Source organism: Amblyomma maculatum, chromosome 2, assembly GCF_055883805.1.
Source record: "Amblyomma maculatum isolate TAMU_Amacu chromosome 2, ASM5588380v1, whole genome shotgun sequence".
Taxonomy (NCBI): domain Eukaryota; kingdom Metazoa; phylum Arthropoda; class Arachnida; order Ixodida; family Ixodidae; genus Amblyomma; species Amblyomma maculatum.
In genome coordinates, this window is record NC_139345.1 from 186,384,253 (window position 1) to 186,401,570 (window position 17,318).

General features: G+C 46.8%; 1 protein-coding gene across 1 annotated transcript in view; it reads right to left on the minus strand.

The window, feature by feature from the left end:
* LOC146200610 (uncharacterized) overlaps positions 1-17,318 on the minus strand; it is a 306,225-nt gene that overhangs the window by 270,962 nt on the left and 17,945 nt on the right. Inside the window, exon 3 of the mRNA XM_084595576.1 lies at positions 12,822-12,888. Within this exon, the coding sequence (XP_084451702.1) occupies positions 12,822-12,888 (67 nt within the window). The remainder of the gene's footprint in view (positions 1-12,821; positions 12,889-17,318) is intronic.

Below are 17,318 nucleotides of genomic sequence, written 5' to 3' on the forward strand. Positions count from 1 at the left end.
TCATGTGGGAGGTTGATAGGTTTGTTAGTTGTGTTGAAGTGTTCAATCCTGACTTTGCGCACGCGCACTGTTTTTAAAAGGGCACCGTGGTGGTTTTCACGTGTCTCGTCTTGATTTTATCTGGGTTGGTTCCTATATAACTACACCTTTCTACAAATAAAAATTGAGTTGTTAGAAAGCGCTTGTGTCGTCTCCTGTTCCTTTTAGTCCTGCTTTTTCGCGCTGGTTTACGATGAATCCAATCCAACTCGCCCATTTTTCTATACTTATGAAAAAAGAATATACGGATATACAAAGGAAGTAGTAGGGGTGACTTTGAGTGGGGAACGTACGACACAGGCAGCACGTACTCTTCTGGTCGAGCATGGAGAGAGTTGTATCTAACACAGGGAAAGCTATACTTTTCCGAGGCAACGTGCACGTACGCTCTCTTGCGCGCCCGACCGATGGTCACATATACAGGTACCGTGAACATACGGGGTTTACAGGACAATTCCGCGCGTGTATAAATGCAACATGGACAAATTAGTGGATGCCGCCTATTCTGTGACAGTTCCCTTGTCACTGCGTTGCGTCACTTCTGTCCACTACGAGATGAAACAATTTCAGGCTGTTTCCTATGCCCCCAGAAAGCTAGAGCGGATTCGGAACTCCACACTGGGACTGAATTAGCGCGCGCAAGGAACAGAACAAATCGGCGGCGACAGTAGCAGCAGGGTTGATCGTCGGTTGTCGAAGAACATATTCGCAACCGTTTCCGGTAGCCCTCAATTTGAAGCCCTGCGAGAACTTAACAGATAAGGCACCGAAATCGTCCACGACAATCTGTCACGACGTAGAAGCACGTCAGCGAGGTTTAAAACATTTCATGTAAAATGCTTGCGTGTCTCGCTGAAACAAATGGGGTGAAACTGCAATCTCGCTAGGCTGTAAATAGAAAAATAACCGCTACATATATTTGTAGAATTGATCCGCAGCAAAAGCATAATTCGCAAAAAAAAAAAAAAACGGTGGATTTATAGGCAATGCTCACTCAAGGCGTCCTTCAGAGCGCAATCAGTCCAATTAATCTCCGATAATTTTTTTCTGGCTGCTTCTGCGCAAGCTAACATTCTTCACGCAGCAGCTTGCTCATGGCTGAGAAATGGCAATTTGAATATATTCGCGCCACTGCGTTCGCACAAGTGACATGCACACTGGTAAGGGCGGCGGTTTCGAAGCATCACCTCAGGGATCAGCACTACAAATTCGGTGTTTATTCACGCACTTTATTTCCGATATATTCCGGCTGTGGGGACACCTGCATTTTGTTGTATTTCTGGTCATTGCTATCTTACAATTGATCCTAAATGCGACTGCGTGTGAAGGGGCTATGATGAATCACAAATTTTTAGCGCAAAAATTTAGAAAGACAGAGTAACAAACCACAAGGATGAACGCAGGCGAGATACCGCACCGTAGACAGGGGTAGATGTCTCTTCTCCCTTCGTCTTTTTATCTTTTTTTCTGTTTTATGTGTGTTACTGGGCTACCAAAACCTACTGCGATTAGAGTATTATTACACATTCGTTAGGATGCCACAACCTATCGATAGAAGCCAATTTAATTTTGTCTGAGTTTCCCCGTAACATGCGCTGACGTCACGCAATACGCGGATTCCGTGGATATCGTAGCTACCGTCTGGAGTACAACACAATAGCATAGAAGTATACCGTGGAAAAAATCGAGCAGGATCTAAGACCAGTGGCATCCTTAAAGGGGTGAAGAGGAAATAAGGCATAGGCAAAAAACAGATGCATGCGCTAAGGGACGATGTCGGCAAAGCCATCACTGAAGTAGGATGGACAGTTGGGCGAGTTGGTACATTTGCTTAGTGGATGGTACAGCGCGAAGCCACGAAGCACAAAAGGAGAGAAACACAACAGAGCTCGTCTCTTGTCCTTCTTTTCTTTTGTGCTTCGTGTCTTCGCGCTGTACCACCCACTAAGCAAATGCCATCACTAACAGAGACAAGATCCTCAAAGTAGCCGAGAAGCTTTATACTCACCTATACAGTAGCTAAAGTAGACCAAACATAAATGAGATTGGCAGTAGTGAAGAAGAATCAGGTGTTTCGCTAATAATGAAGGAAGAAGTAAGGAAACCTTTAGGAGCTATGAAAAGGAGGAAACCTGGTAGGGAGGTCGAGGTAACTACGGCTTTACTGAAAAAGGGGGAAATATCATTCTACAAAAACTAGCCACCATGTATGCGCAATGCCTGGGGACAAATACGGTACCGGAGTCATGGAAGAACGCAATCATCATCTTAAATCATAAGGCGAAAAAAGGACTTGAAATATTATTGACCAATCAGCTTACTAGTAGTTACATACAAGGTATTTAATAAGGTAATACCTGATATAATCAGAGCAATCTTATACTTCAATCATATAAAGAACCATATAAATCATATAAAGGTGGTCATATTCACACTATAAATCAGATTATAGAAACCTCAGGCCATAACCAACCTCTATAATGCCTTCATTGAATACACAAAAGTGTTCGCCTCAGTCGAAACCTCTGTAGTCATGCAGGCATTGCGAAATCAATGTGTAGATGAGCCGTGCGTGAAAATATTGGAAGATACCTGTAGTGGCTGCAGAGCAACCATATCTTTTCATACTAGGAAGGAAGAAAGGAAGGAAAGAAGAAAGAAAGAAAGAGAGAAAGAAAGAAAGAAAGGAAGGAAGGAAGGAAGGAAGGAAGGAAGGAAGGAAGGAAGGAAGGAAGGAAGGAAGGAAGGAAGGAAGGAAGGAAGGAAGGAAGGAAGGAAGGAAGGAAGGAAGGAAGGAAGGAAGGAATGAAGGTGAGGAGGAGGAGGAGGAGGAAAGGCAGGGAGGTTAACTAGTAAAAGAAACTGGTTTGCTACCTTGCACTGGGGGAAGGGGGTAAGTGAATATATAAAAGTGATGGACAAGAGTGGGATGGGTGAAGTCAGTATAGTCACATCACAGCCATTTCATATCACATCACGTCACCGTCAGCTCACTTCACATCACAGCAAAATCACAGCCTATCGATCAGGCCTGTGGTTTTCATAAAGCTTAGCAGTGCCTAGGAGGCCTTCACCGCCGACGATCGCTGCGGCCAGAGACCTAGAATTTTGATTTCAGTAAGTGGGCGTGCATCTAGACGCTCCAACGCATGGAAGAGACACTGTCTTTCCGCACTGTATGTAGGCCATTCACAAAAAATATGGCCTTTTGTCTCGTCACACCAGCAGGTTGCACATTCAGGGCTATTTTCCATACCTATCAAAAACGAATAAGAGTTTGTGAACGCTACACTAACCCACAGGCGGCACAGAAAAGTTTATTCACGTTTGGTTAGGCCGGTTGGAAGCCGGAGCTTCAAGTCAGGGTCCAGGGATTTTAAACGGGAGTTCGCGAACTGGCTAGAATTCTACAAGGCGAGCGTGAGCTCACGCGCAAGTGCGCGAAGCCTGCCTACTGTGTCTACCCTGGAAAAAGGCATCAACACACAATCGCCGTCTTGGTGGGCGGTTTGCGCGACCTCGACCGCACGCAGATTACCCACTATGCCGCTGTGTCCTGGAAGCCATTGATAGATGATGTCGGGTCCTTTATTGACGGCATAGTGATGAAGTTTTCGTATTTCCACGACGAGTTGGTCATGAACTCCGCGGTGAAGAGCCGCGTGTAAGGCTTGGAGGGCTGCTTTCGAATCCGAATCTGTGAAAACAGACCACGGCTGGTGGCAATATGCCTTATTGTTCCACGAAGAACGATTAGCTCTATGGCTGTTGAAGACGTCCGGTAAATTGTTTTAACTTTCATTTCTGTAGTCCTCTCGGGTATGACTATGAAGCCTGAAGAACTCACGGCATTCACTGAGCCGTCGGTTGTTGACGTGCAAGCGGTTTACATGGTGCTCATGGAAGTATTAGAGAGTGACTTGTTTTAATTCTGTCGACGATACCTCGACCTTCTTACTGATGCTGGGTATCGAAAGAAGCACACGTGGTTGATGCATGCTTCATAGTTGAGAGGACGGTCTGGAGGCGGGTGTAAACTGAAGGGCAGAATAGCTCGATATGCATCAACGATTGCTGTAAATGGTGTACGTGGCCTGGTAATAGAGAGACTGGCCAAACAACGAGAAGGAACCCGGCAGATACGCCGGAAATGTATCCTTAAGGCATCAACTGTTAGGTAGGTAACTATGGGATTTCTCCCGGGCAATTATTACTGTAGCAGCCGTAGAGGCAGATTTCGGCAATCACAGGCACATTTTCAGAGCTTGAGCTTGAACGGTCTGTAAAATGTTTAAGTTGGTTTTTGCGATATTTCCAAGTGCAGGTAAGTTCTATCGAGGGAATCCCATCAATAAGGCATTGTACAGCTGGAGCATACTAGGAAGTAATAAAATATTTGTAAGGAAAGGTATTAAGTAAGGAGACACGATATCCGCAGTACTATTGTTACGGTACGCAGTGAAAGAGACGATGACGAAGTGCTGGGCTAGTGGAGAAAGACGACGCTGCAGCTACGTCTGGTTCTCCTGTGAGTGTGTCCCTGACGGTGAACGATTGCGGCTACGACGTACCATCGCCTCCTAACATCTCGACGTGCCTCGTAACATCTTGGTGCAGCTGCTGGGTAAGACACCAATACCACAAGCTGGATCTCCGTAGTGGCCGCCAACTTGGTGCTAGCACTATGCAGTCCGACGCAGCTACCTCTACAGCGGCACAACCAGCGCCCACTGTCGTTGTTGCCCAGCCTCGAGATCCGGGAACCTTTTGCGGCACCGATGACATCGACGTCGAAGACTGGCTCGCTATGTACGAGCGAGTCAGCACAACCGATGGGACGCAACGTTGATGCTTGCAAATGTGATTTTCTACCTGGCTGCTACGTCGCGCGTCTGGTTCGAGACGCACGAAAATCTAACATCCCGGGACATTTGCAAAGAGAAGCTTCGGGATCTTTTTGGCAAGACGATCGGACGCAAGCTCGGCGCTAAAAAGGACCTGGCATCGCGAGCACAGTCGTCGACCGAATCATATCTGTCGTACATACAAGACGTACTAGCTCTATACCGCAAAGTGAACAGCGCCATGGTCGAGTGTGACAAGGTGGGCCACATCTTAAAGGGCATTGCTGACGACGCTTTTAACCTTCTATTTTGCAAAGATTGTACGACGGTCGACACCGTCCTTGAGGTATGCCGGCGGTTTGAGCAAGCTAAACATCGTCGTATTGCTCCCCGCTTCGACCGCTTGCCAAACACAGTTGCTACGTCTTCGTGCGAAGATCTGCCAACACTGCAGCAGCCGTCCCATGAGCCAAACTTGACCAGGATCGTTCGCAGAGAGCTGGAGGCAATGGCCCCCGTCGCATTCATACCTCAGCCGGCGGATGCTACTATAGCACTGATCCAAGCTGTCGTTCGCCAAGAATTCGCGAACGTGGGCCTTAATGCGACCGTAAGCCTCAGCTCTGGTCAGCCGTCCGCACAGCCATCTGTCCAGCCCACCGTTCCGGTGGTAGCTGCTGCGGCTCCGACTGCTCCCTTCCCGATGCGATACCCCGAATCTACCCGACGCTACCGCAACCCAGAAGAATGGCGCACCTTGGACAACCGACCCATCTGCTTCAACTGCTCACGTGCCGGCCACATTTCTCGCCACTGCCGCAGCCGTTGGGTTCCGCCACCTCGACCTCGCTACTATCATGATCGCAGCACCGCCTACAGACCACACCCACCCTCTCTCATGATATGCCCTCTCGTGACTTTAACCCGCCATCCCCGCGCATGTCCAGCCGATCGCCGTCTCCCCAGACCCACCGTTCCCGCTCGCCCCTACCTCACCGTTCCTCGTCCCCTCACCTCTCTGGCCCGCTCTGGAAAACTGATCAATGCAGCTTCCGGAGGTGAAGCTGCATTGATGACCCGGCCCGAAATTCCTCTGCTTACCCTCGCTCATCGCCGCAATCTTCTAGATATCTGTGTAGACGATGTGCCTGTTACCGCCCTCATTGACACTGGTGCCCCAATTTCCGTCCTCAGCTCTTCGTTTTGCCGCCGACTCAAAAAAGTTGTCACACCCGCCTCTTCATCAGCCGTTCGTGTCGCCGATAGAGGCGTCGCTGCCGTCGTGGGACTTTGCACTGCGCGCGTGAGCATTTGTGGTCGAACGACCCCTGTGCTCTTCGCTGTAGTCGACCGCTGCCCTCACGATGTGATCCTCGGCATCGACTTTTTAACGGCGCACTCTGCCCTGATTGATTGTTCAAGTGGCCTCCTTCGCTTAGACCTGCCTTTCTGCTCCGACCGCACAGATATCAAGCCACGCGCCTCTGCTCCGTCGAGTTTGTTCGCCTATCGCCTGAAGCTGCCGTGTATGTTCCTTTGGCCCCGTCTCCTGCTATTCCTGATGGTACATACGTCACTTGTCCAATCACCGATGTTCTTCTCCACCGTAACTTCATACTCCCTCACATTGTCCTGACCGTCACGGATAACAAAACCTATCTTCCCGTCCTTAACTTTAGCCGCTCTGTCCAAGTTTTGCCCCATGGCATTGCACTCGCTGATTTGCTTCCGTTGGCTGACTGCGAAGTTCCTGCCCTCAAGCCTGTGCCTCTGTCTGAACCCCCCGTATCAGCTTCTCGTTCGACCCTTTTTACTCCCATGATAGCACCGGATTTGACACCTCAGCAAGCCAGTGCTCTCTCCGACCTTTTGTTTTCCTACGGCGACATTTTTGATTTTGGCGACCGGCCTTTGGCCCAGATATCTGTCGTTACCTATCGCACCAATACTGGTGATGCCAGCCCTATTCACAAAATACCTTATCGAGTCTCTGTTGCTGAGCGCCACGTGATACAGAAGGAGGTCGACAAGATGTTGACAAATAATATTATTGAGCCTTCCTGCAGTCCCTGGGCGTCTGCTGTCGTTTTAGTCAAAAAGAAAGATCAAACTTGGAGATTCTGTGTAGATTACCGCCACCTCAATAAGATCACTAAAAAAGACGTTTATTCGCTCCCGAGAATTGACGACGGACTCGACTGCTTGCATGGTGCCAGCTATTTTTCCTCGATCGACATGCGTTCCGGCTACTGGCAAATAGCTGTCGACGAACGGGATCGAAAGAAAACCGCATTTGTCACCCCTGACGGACTATACCAATTCAAGGTCATGCCATTTGGCCTCTGTAACGCTCCTGCGACCTTCGAGCGCATGATGGACTCGGTTCTCCGTGGCTTCAAGTGGACAACGTGCGTATGCTACTTAGATGACGTTGTCGTTTTCTCTCCCACGTTCACAAGTCACCTTGAACGGCTTTCTACAATACTGGCAGCCTTTCGCCCCGCCGGTCTTCAACTCAACGCAAAAAAAAAAATGCAGCTTCGGCCGCCGCCAGATCAAAATCCTGGGACATTTGGTTGACGAAAATGGTGTGCAGCCCGACCCTGATAAACTTCGTGCAGTCCGCGAGTTCCCTACACCACGTAATACAAGTGACGTGCGAAGTTTTCACGGGCTCTGCTCCTACTTCCGTCGCTTCATTCGGAACTTCGCTGACCTAGCACGTCCCCTTACCTCCCTTTTGCAGAATAACGTGAATTTCTCGTGGAGCCGTGAACAAGCTCAGGCCTTCACAACGCTCATTTCCGCCTCACCGCTCCTCCTGTACTGGCGCACTTCGACCAGTCTGCGCCTACAGAACTGCGCACCGACGCTAGCGGACATGGTATTGGCGCCATCCTTGCCCAGTACTAGCACGGCCACTCTCGTGTGATTGCCTATGCCAGCCGCCTTCTATCTCAGTCCGAGCGCAATTATTCCATTACGGAGCGCGAATGCCTTGCACTTGTTTGGGCGTTGACCAAATTCCGCCTTTATTTGTTTGGGCGGCCCTTCAGCGTAGTGACGGACCATCATGCCTTGTGTTGGTTGTCATCACTTAAGGACTCTACTGGCCGCTTAGGTCGCTAGGCCTTGCGAATACAAGAACACACGTTTACTGTTGTGTACAAGTCAGGCCGCCTACATCAAGACGCCGGCTGCTTGTCCCGCCACCCCGTTGACCCTCCTGAACTTCCAGACAATACTGCTGACGACTGCATTTTGTCCATTTCGAACTTTCTCCACATCGGCCTCGAACAGAGTTGTGATCCTTCCCTGCGCCCCATTATTGATCACCTGCGCAACGACAGCACCGATCCGCCCATCAGTATGTTTGTGCTGCTTAATAACACGTTATACCGACGCAATATGCGCCCAGATGGTGTAGACCTTTTGCTTGTTGTCCCGACACATCTACGCTCTGCTCTTCTTGCGCACCTTCATGATGCTCCTACAACAGGGCACCTAGGAGTGTCCCGCACATACGACAATGTTCGATGGCGATTCTACTGGTCTAGCCTCTACCGCTCTGTTCGTCGCTACGTCGCCGCCTATGAGCTGTGCCAGCGCAGGAAGACCCCGTTCTTCACCCTAGTGGGCCCCTGCAACCACTCGCAGTTCCAACTGAGCCCTTTTCTCGCGTTGGTCTCGACCTGCTTGGGCCATTTCCCACATCCACTTCAGGGAACAAATAGATTGCCGTAGCGACCGATTACGCCACCCGGTATGCCATAACGAGAGCTATCCCCACCAGCTGTGCCTTCGACGTTGCAGACTTTCTTTTTCATGACGTCCTCTTGCTTCATGGTGCTCCTCGTCAACTGCTCACCGATCGCGGTCGCTGCTTCCTTTCTAAAGTTGTTAATGACCTTCTGCGCTCATGCGCTACGCGCCACAACTTCACAACGGCCTACCATCCACAAACGAACGGTCTTACTGAGCGCCTTAATCGTACCCTGACCGATATGACGTCAATGTATGTTTCTGACCATCATCATGACTGGGACATCTCTTTACCTTTCATAACATTCGCTTATAACTCCTCACGGCATGATACCGCCGGATACTCTCCCTTTTATCTACTCTTCGGCCGCGACCCTCTACTTCCCTTCGACACCTTACTGCCTCTTGACGATTCCTCCTGCAGTTACGCTTCTGATGCCATCGCCCGCGCTGATGCCGCCCGTCATATTGCTCGAGACCGGCTTCGTGCGTCCCAGCGTTCTCAAAAGCACCGTTACGATCTCCAGCACCGTGGCGCCTACTACCCTCCTGGCTCCCTCGTAATCATCTGGCTCCCTGCTCGACGTGTAGGCATGTGCGAGAAACTTCTGCCCCGCTACGTGGGCCCTTACCAGGTCTTGCGGCAACTTACCGACGTGACGTACGAGATTATCCCTGTGAACCGCCACTCTCCTTCAAACCATCATCCAGAAGTCGTGCATGTCGCCCGTCTCAGACCTTATATCTCGCGCTCACCTGTGTAGTCTACGCACCGGGACTGTGCTTCTTCCGCGGGGGGGGGGGGGGGTATTGTTACGGTACGCAGTGAAAGAGACGATGACGAAGTGCTGGGCTAATGGAGAAAGACGACGCTGCAGCTACGTCTGGTTCTCCTGTGAGTGTGTCCCTGACGGTGAACTGTTGCGGCTACGACGTACCATCGCCTCCTAACATCTCGACGTGCCTCGTAACACTATTCACAGCTCGCTTAGAAGAAGTATTCAGGGACTTAGAAATAATGAGAGCAGTTAGAGGTAAGGGTTTATTGGAATACATCAGTAATATGCAATTCGCTTTTGACATTGTCTTGAAAAGTAACTCAGGGAATGAGTTGCAAAGAATGATTAGTGACCTGGAAAGGAAGATCAGAAAGGCAGGCCTAAAAATAAGCAGAACACTAAAATAATGTTTATTTAATTTACCCTCAGGGTCCAAGGACATTATAGACAGGAGTGGGATACATAAATGCACAAAAACACAGCAATGACAAAGAAGAATACAAGTATATAGAAATAGTATTCGAAATGTAAAATCACAGCATAATCACAGCCTATCGATCAGGCCTGTGGTTTTCAAGAAGCGGAGCAGTGCCTGGGAAGCCTTCGCCACCGAACACGTTTTTAGAGAGTAAAAAGCAAATATTTATATATTTACAAGCACAAAAACATTCAAAGGGAAACGATAACTTTCCGAAACGAGTTATAATCAGAGCTACAAACAACATCGTAGGGAAGGTGATTCCAGCTGACACAAGTTCTGTCTACGAATGAATCATAAAAACATTTTTTTGTGACAAGATGGAACCCCAACTTTATGGCGGTGATCTAATGTGTGTCAATATGTAAGATGATCTTGTTAGTAATCTCTTGTTCTGGTAGCTGCATTGATAAATTTTATGAAAAAGGCATAATGACGCTACTGACCTACGGTGAGATAGAAATAGAAAGGACAAACTTTATTTCATGGAAGTTATACTACTTGTTCTGTGATAGTTAGAAAGTATACAAAGACAGGCGCGGTTCTACACAGCCTCCAAATTAGAAACAAGTGGATCAATGCCGGGGCTCCAAAGAGATGATGGATATTCTAATTTTGAACGTACCAGTATTTTACAAAGCAATACTTTTAATCAACTGGATGAGCGAGAGAAATTTCTGCGAACATACTCGAGCATGCGGTTGGCGTTATTTATGATGCAGTCAACGTGAGTTTTCCAGGGTGGGTTATAACAGACATGAACACAACATAGCACAGTATGAAGAGAAACATTTTTAATGTGGTAAGCAGTAGGCTGCTTTGAAATGCGAAAAATGTGCACATGCTTGTACTTATTAATATAAAGTTTCATATTCCATTTGTTACATCAATCAAGAACCTTGTTATTATCAGAGTGAAGGCAAAATATATCATTATCGTCCCTATTTTCACGGTAAAGAACCCAGTCATCAGCAAAAAGGTTATTTGAAGAAGAAATGTTAGACGATAAGTAATTTATATAGATGAAGAATAGAAGGGGCCCAAGAACAGACCCCTGAGGCACTCCAGAACGAACAGGCAAAGAATGTGAGTAAATGTTCTTTACCATTACGTATTGTAAACGGTTGCAGAGAAAGCAGTGCAGCCATGCAAGTACATTAGGGTCTATGGTAACGTTACTTAATTTGAGGAAAAAAGCTTGTGAGAGACCTTGTTAAACGCTTTAGAGAAGTCAATGATTCTGCAATCTGCTTGACACCCACGATCATGGATGCAGTGAAGGTCATATGTGACACATATTAGCTGAGTTTCGCATGAAAGTAACTAACGAAATTCGTGCTGGGCAATGTTGAAAAGGAACTTGATTCTAAAAAGGAAATAAGAGGCGAGTATATGACATGTTTCATGATTTTACAAGAAATGCTAGTAAGCGATAACGAACGAAAGTTTTCAGGACAATGTTTATTTCTAGACTTATACAGAGGAATCACCTTCCCAACTTTCGAATTGTCGCGAATACAACGTGTCTCAAGAGACTGATCAAACGATTTACTAAGGTTATAGAACAGTTGGACTTTGTGTTGATCAAGAATTTAGAATTAAAGTTGTCAACATTGTAGGAGGAGGAAACTATAACATTTTCTATAATGCTCAAAACGCTTGACACCTCTAATAGAACAGGATCCATTGGAACAACATCAAAGGGCACACACGATTGGGAAGCAAAACATTGTCAAAAAAAGCCGAAGAAAAAACGTTGTTAATTATTGAAGCACATTCGTGAGATGAAAATGCGATACCGTCATAAGATTTAAGTTGTGTTGTGGAAGTGTCTTTCTTGTTGACATTGGTTCCAAAACTATTTAGTGTTATTAATCAACATGGCATTCAAAGTGTTGTTAAATAATGCATTCTTGGCGTTTTTTAGTGCAGCTTTTTATGCATCTGCAGCAAGATAGTAGGATTCTCATCGTTGCTTTGCATTCGACATATTTGCAGAGCAAAACACCGCTTCTTGTTATTGGAGAGTTGTTTCTGTTCAACCACCTCGGGAACGAATAGCAGTTTGCAACAGGTAGCGAAACACTGGAAGTAGTTGGCGAATGAGTATACGTAGGACAGATAGTGACCGCAGAAGAGCATCATGAAAGGGAAATAAGCAGAGAAATAAGTTTATGATGGGGCGCATTTAGCAAGTACTCGTAGATTATGGTTAGCAGCTTAGCGATATTGCTCAAGACGAAAGTATAGAATAATTATGTCTTATCTGTACTCATTTTAGAGGCCCAGAGTGGGTCAGAGAAACAACTCGTATTAATGAAATTCAGGTGGAAATCAAGAAGAAGAAATGGGCATGGGCAGGACATGTAGTGCGAAAAGAGGTTAACTGATGGCCGTGAAGGGTATCAAACTGGATTCCAAAGGAAGGAAAGCGTAGCAGGGGGCGGCAGAATGTTTGGTGGGTGGCTGAGGTGAAGTTCGCAGGGTTCAAGTGCATGTAGCTAGCACAGGGCTAGGTTAGTTGGAATAGCATGGGACAGACCTTCACCTGCAGTGGGCATAATCCGGCTGATCATGATGATGATGATCTGCATTCTGATGTAGCAGAGAGGGCGATGACATGTCGCATACCGGAGAGGACTACTTTATTACACCTGAGAAGGCGCTTCGGCTGAACGGTCATTACAGAGCAGGAGAATCGAAGCAGCTCTCAGAAATTCGAGCACAGACGCGAACCCATCTTTCAGGAGGAGGCTGTTCGGTGGTGAGGCGAAGCGCGCCCTTGCGGAAGCGGCTTCCTCCCACACACCAATTAGAATTGGGATGGCAAAGCTTCGCTGGATTAGCCTGCAGAGGACCCTCTAAAATTATGTGTCCTCCACCATTCGCATATCTTCAAAAAGAAAAAACGAAACTCACCACTTGGTAGTTGACCAAGCCGTAAATTGGATAAGGTGCAACCGCACAGTTAGACGGGCAGCGAACCCTGTAAAAAAATAAAATGCTTGAAAGGAAAGAAAGCAGCGTACGTACATGGTTAGATCATAAAGAACTGATTTGCGTATTACTTCTCCGTAGTTTATTAAATGCCCAGAACTCACTTTTGTGGGAGGCAGGAGCATCTTTGATTTCATCAGGAATCTTTTTACCATTGATATGATGATAAATTTGTATGCAAGACCAGCTTCGTCTGAAGAGCTTCATGGCACAGGGCTCTTATCTATACTCAAAGCGAGATAAGAGGCTAAGTTTCCATACAGTCTGGTGGCCATTAGTAAGTACTGTGCTTTATGATGATCACTTTTGCTTGCTTTCGTCTTATCTTAGGCATGATCATCATACTGCCTCCAACGTCAATTCGAACCCAGTATGCTCCGAGGGCGTCGATTCGGTATTTCGGAATAATGTGAGAACTATAAAAGCAGCCCATTTTTCGACGTGGTTGAATGTTTGATTCTCGCATGAAAGATCGCTTTTTTTACCGTTGTGACTGCCGAGTGGAAATTAGCGTGTACCACAAAACACGGTGCTACAACGCATAGTATAAGTTTGTACCACAGTGATACTAGTTCCACTAACTTAATCTATGTGATATAGCTAGAATTCACGGAAGGTAACTAACTCTAATTGGGGTTGGCGTGCGAGCTTGCGTCGAGATGAGTGGCAAATTGCCGCCTTTAGTGGTAGGTGACCAATGGGGTCGCACAGTGCCACCTAGAAGAGGGCGCTGAGCTAGCCTGTAGCTGTCGCAACTACCCTCTCCCTCTTCCAGAAATGGCAGTAATTAAATGACAGTAATGAAGTTATACTAATTTAGTTACCTTTTCCTGGAATTTCTGATGAAATTAATTACATTTTGGGCAGCAATATCGCAGCACAACTAAATAATTCCTTTTAAAATTACTTTTACCAAAGTGCACCACTGCTATTTCAATACAAAGCACTGTAGAGTGTTGCAAAATCAGGAACGACATGGGGAAGCCGGGGCCAGCGTATCGGCAAAAGGAGACAGAATTGAGGAGAACAGTGTATCTCAGACCTCCTGTGGAACAGGGTCACTTAGTGCGGCTATACCATGGGTGGTTGCAACCATTCCCCAAGCAGTAGGTTTTTAGGCGTCAAGGAGTCGCTGAAAGACGGATGGTGCAAGACGGCCAGAGGTCAAACTAGTAGCGGCGCAGTGGCACTCCCTGTTGCGTCGGCTACACTCGTCACCACGTGAGAAGAAAGGTTGCACAAGGGTCCATGGCGTGACCGTTACTGAGTGCAAGGTTCCAAGGCCGATTCTTGGGACGACGGAAGCAATGAATACCCTAGCTTCTTCGCGGCCTTCAAACGGCGGAGAAGCTCAGGGTCAGCTAGACGCTGGGTTCGCCGCTCATATCACGAGTTTTCGATAATGCTTCTATTTTTGTTGCTTTGTTGCCGCTGTCTTGTTTTTGAAATGGCACGTGCTGTAGGAGATAAAGAGGGAACAGTTGTGTGGGATGGAATTCGGATGAAGACGAAAGAATGTGTACGTTGCGTCTGGAGAAATGTTGTTGCTTTGTTTGCTAACTTTCACTCGCTTTGTTTACTAACCTTTACTCTTTTTTTACTAGGTACTCATCCAGATAAGGTCTAAATACAGCGCATTCCACTCACTGCTCTTCCTAAGCCACTTGCAATCAGAACAAGACTTGATGCAATATGTTCACTAAGCTGGTTTTTGCCGTTCTAGTACCGCTTCTCAAACTGAAACCGCATAGCGCGGGAGAACACGACGTGGGAACAGTGTGCGTCTCTCTTCGGCCTCGTATATCTTGTGATACAATTATGCTCCACGAGTTGCGTCGCTTTTTCGAGCATTTAAATGCAACAAGAGCGTCGATAGCCACTACTCCCTGTTCAATATAAAAGTAAAAAACAAGTTTTTACCAATTTCAATGAAGCGGACGAAATACGACATCTTTTACGACACTCTCTTTTCCATACAGATCCTGTTCTATTTGTAATTATCTTGCCTGACACTAACCAATGTGTTCTATTCTTATCTAACTTCTTTTCTATTTTCTTTCTGCTCGTAACGGCTTTATTTGATCATTTTTTGTGCGTCATTCATTGTCAGTATTATTCCCGTTCTCTTCCCTGCTCCCTAGCACTTTTTTTCCAGTAGAGGGCGAGAAAATTATCCCACCACGACATGCCCCGGTTAGCAGCTGAATGCTTCAGACGACTGCCATTGCAAACCCTGAGCAGTTCCTATTACGATCGCATTAAAGCCTTCTCAGCGAGGCGTGTACAATTTTTTTTTCAGAATGGTTGTGTTAAAACTGGTCCACGTTTGACGCACGCATGTCATACAGCTTGGAAAGATGCAGGGAAACGATTGCGCTGAACAAGCTGCCGCCCAAAATTAGCAGAAAAAGAAAAACTCCAACGAGGAAGTGAGACACAATCAAGTTCCGCGTGTGCTTGCACAAAGGCGGCGCAATGCCGTACGTCGGAGAGTTCATAGGAACGTTTTATTTTTCGTTATTCATTGCGCCCGTTTTTGAGGCTGTCCCTGCTGGGACTGGCGAAGTTACTGTGACTTTTGCCACCGTCTTGATATGCCCCATCAGAAACACGTCGAGTTCGCGGCTCGCCTACAACGCAACCTCAGTAATGCTACGGACTTTGTAAGTAAGGCCGTCGTTATATCAACACGAGCAAAGTTGCGCGACAATTGTCCTACGCTTGCAAAGTTTTATCTAAGGGTCACACCGCGTATGCCATTGTTTTTATGCCTCTTCCAAAGTCACGTAAAGCGGTGCTTTAGAGCGGTGAATATAAGGCTTAGCGCCCATAGGAATACAGGGAACCAAAAGGTTTCAAAGCAGATTTCTTATTTCACAGTGCGCGGACTAGTCATCATTCGGCGCAGAGTAACTATGAACGGCGTAAAACACATGTCGAAATTACGAAAGCTCATTACAAAGGCAGAGTATATTTAAAACATTGCGAAACGTGCGGCCACAAGTCGAGAGCACGGGCCATTGAAAAACAAGCCAGCAAGAAATTTACCAAAACAGTTATACATTTTTGGAGAGCGCCAATAAACTCCGAGATAGTTAACTGTTAGTGAACGCCTCGAAGAAAAAGTGCGACGAAATATGCTGCGCCATTTGAAGCCAATAAATTTGCATTGGAAAAACCGACCTATACCGATGAAAAACTGGCTATCCGCTGGGTGCTTCTCGCAATCGCGACTTCTCGTGTTGTCTGACATGCTTCGGCGCAGGCTACATAATATTGCCGCCCCAGTGATGCTAAATTCTAAGAGGAAACAAAATCCTCACACAGCACGTTAAACGAACCGTGCGCAGCAGTAGACAACAAATATGCCTCGTCTGCAGACACAAGTCGGGTTCGCTGTCGCCGGTGTCGTCCGCCGTCTGTTACAGCGGGTCATTCAATTTCGTTCCCTTGTCGTCAGGGTGAACAAGTGCCTTTTGAATGTAGTTTTCTCTAGGTTTTACACCTTGAACGACCGCTACTGGTAGAAAATTCATTGCATATGGCGAAATATCAGGCTACGAGAGAAGCTTGCGGAATTCGGAAAAACACCCAGGGGATAACGAGCCTGTCGGCGCATGTACTAGTGCCCACAAAATAAAGCAGAGCACGGGTTTGGGGCAAACGCGCTCTCCTCGTCCAGGCTGCTGGTGAGGTGAACACCAAAAATGTCAAGCTGAACATCCGGGTGTCCCACATGCACCCAAGATATGCACATACGCATCAGCTTTCGAGGCGCGCCGCAAAAAGAAAATTTGTTCGTGTGCTCCGTTTTATTTTGGGGGCACTAGCCCGACTTTACCATACATTATACATTTCTAGCGGCGTTTTGAAAGTAGATTGTCTTTGTAATGACACAGCATTATTTTTGTCCCACATTTCTTCAACGCTTTCGCCAACGTAAATGTTATGATAAGTTGTCTTTACATGTATTTCAATGGGTCGTCCTCCCAACTTTCACCCAGACGCTTTTCTCGGTATTTTAAATATACTGCGCCACTGAAATGGCATTTTATGCTTTCAGATTTTGTTCTAGAATATTCATGGTTGCTCTGTGCTAAAAATTATAGCAAGTGCCCACTGAAATTAGAAAAATGGAAAAATGCTTTCAAAACTTTCTTTTTAATGTATTCGCCTACTTGTGACCCCGTCTCTTGCACCCCATCTCTTGTCACCCCGTCACCGCCTAAGCCTACTTGTCACCCCGTCTCTTGCAGCGCCGCGAGCGCCCACATTTTATAAACAGAGTGTTGGTTTATAGGAGGTCATCGACCAGAAGAGGAGTGAGATAAACAACAGTCCACATTAAGAAAGAACACAGCAGCAGTATTATCGTTCGATCTCTACACCCAGATCACCACAGAGATACTTTTTTTTTAT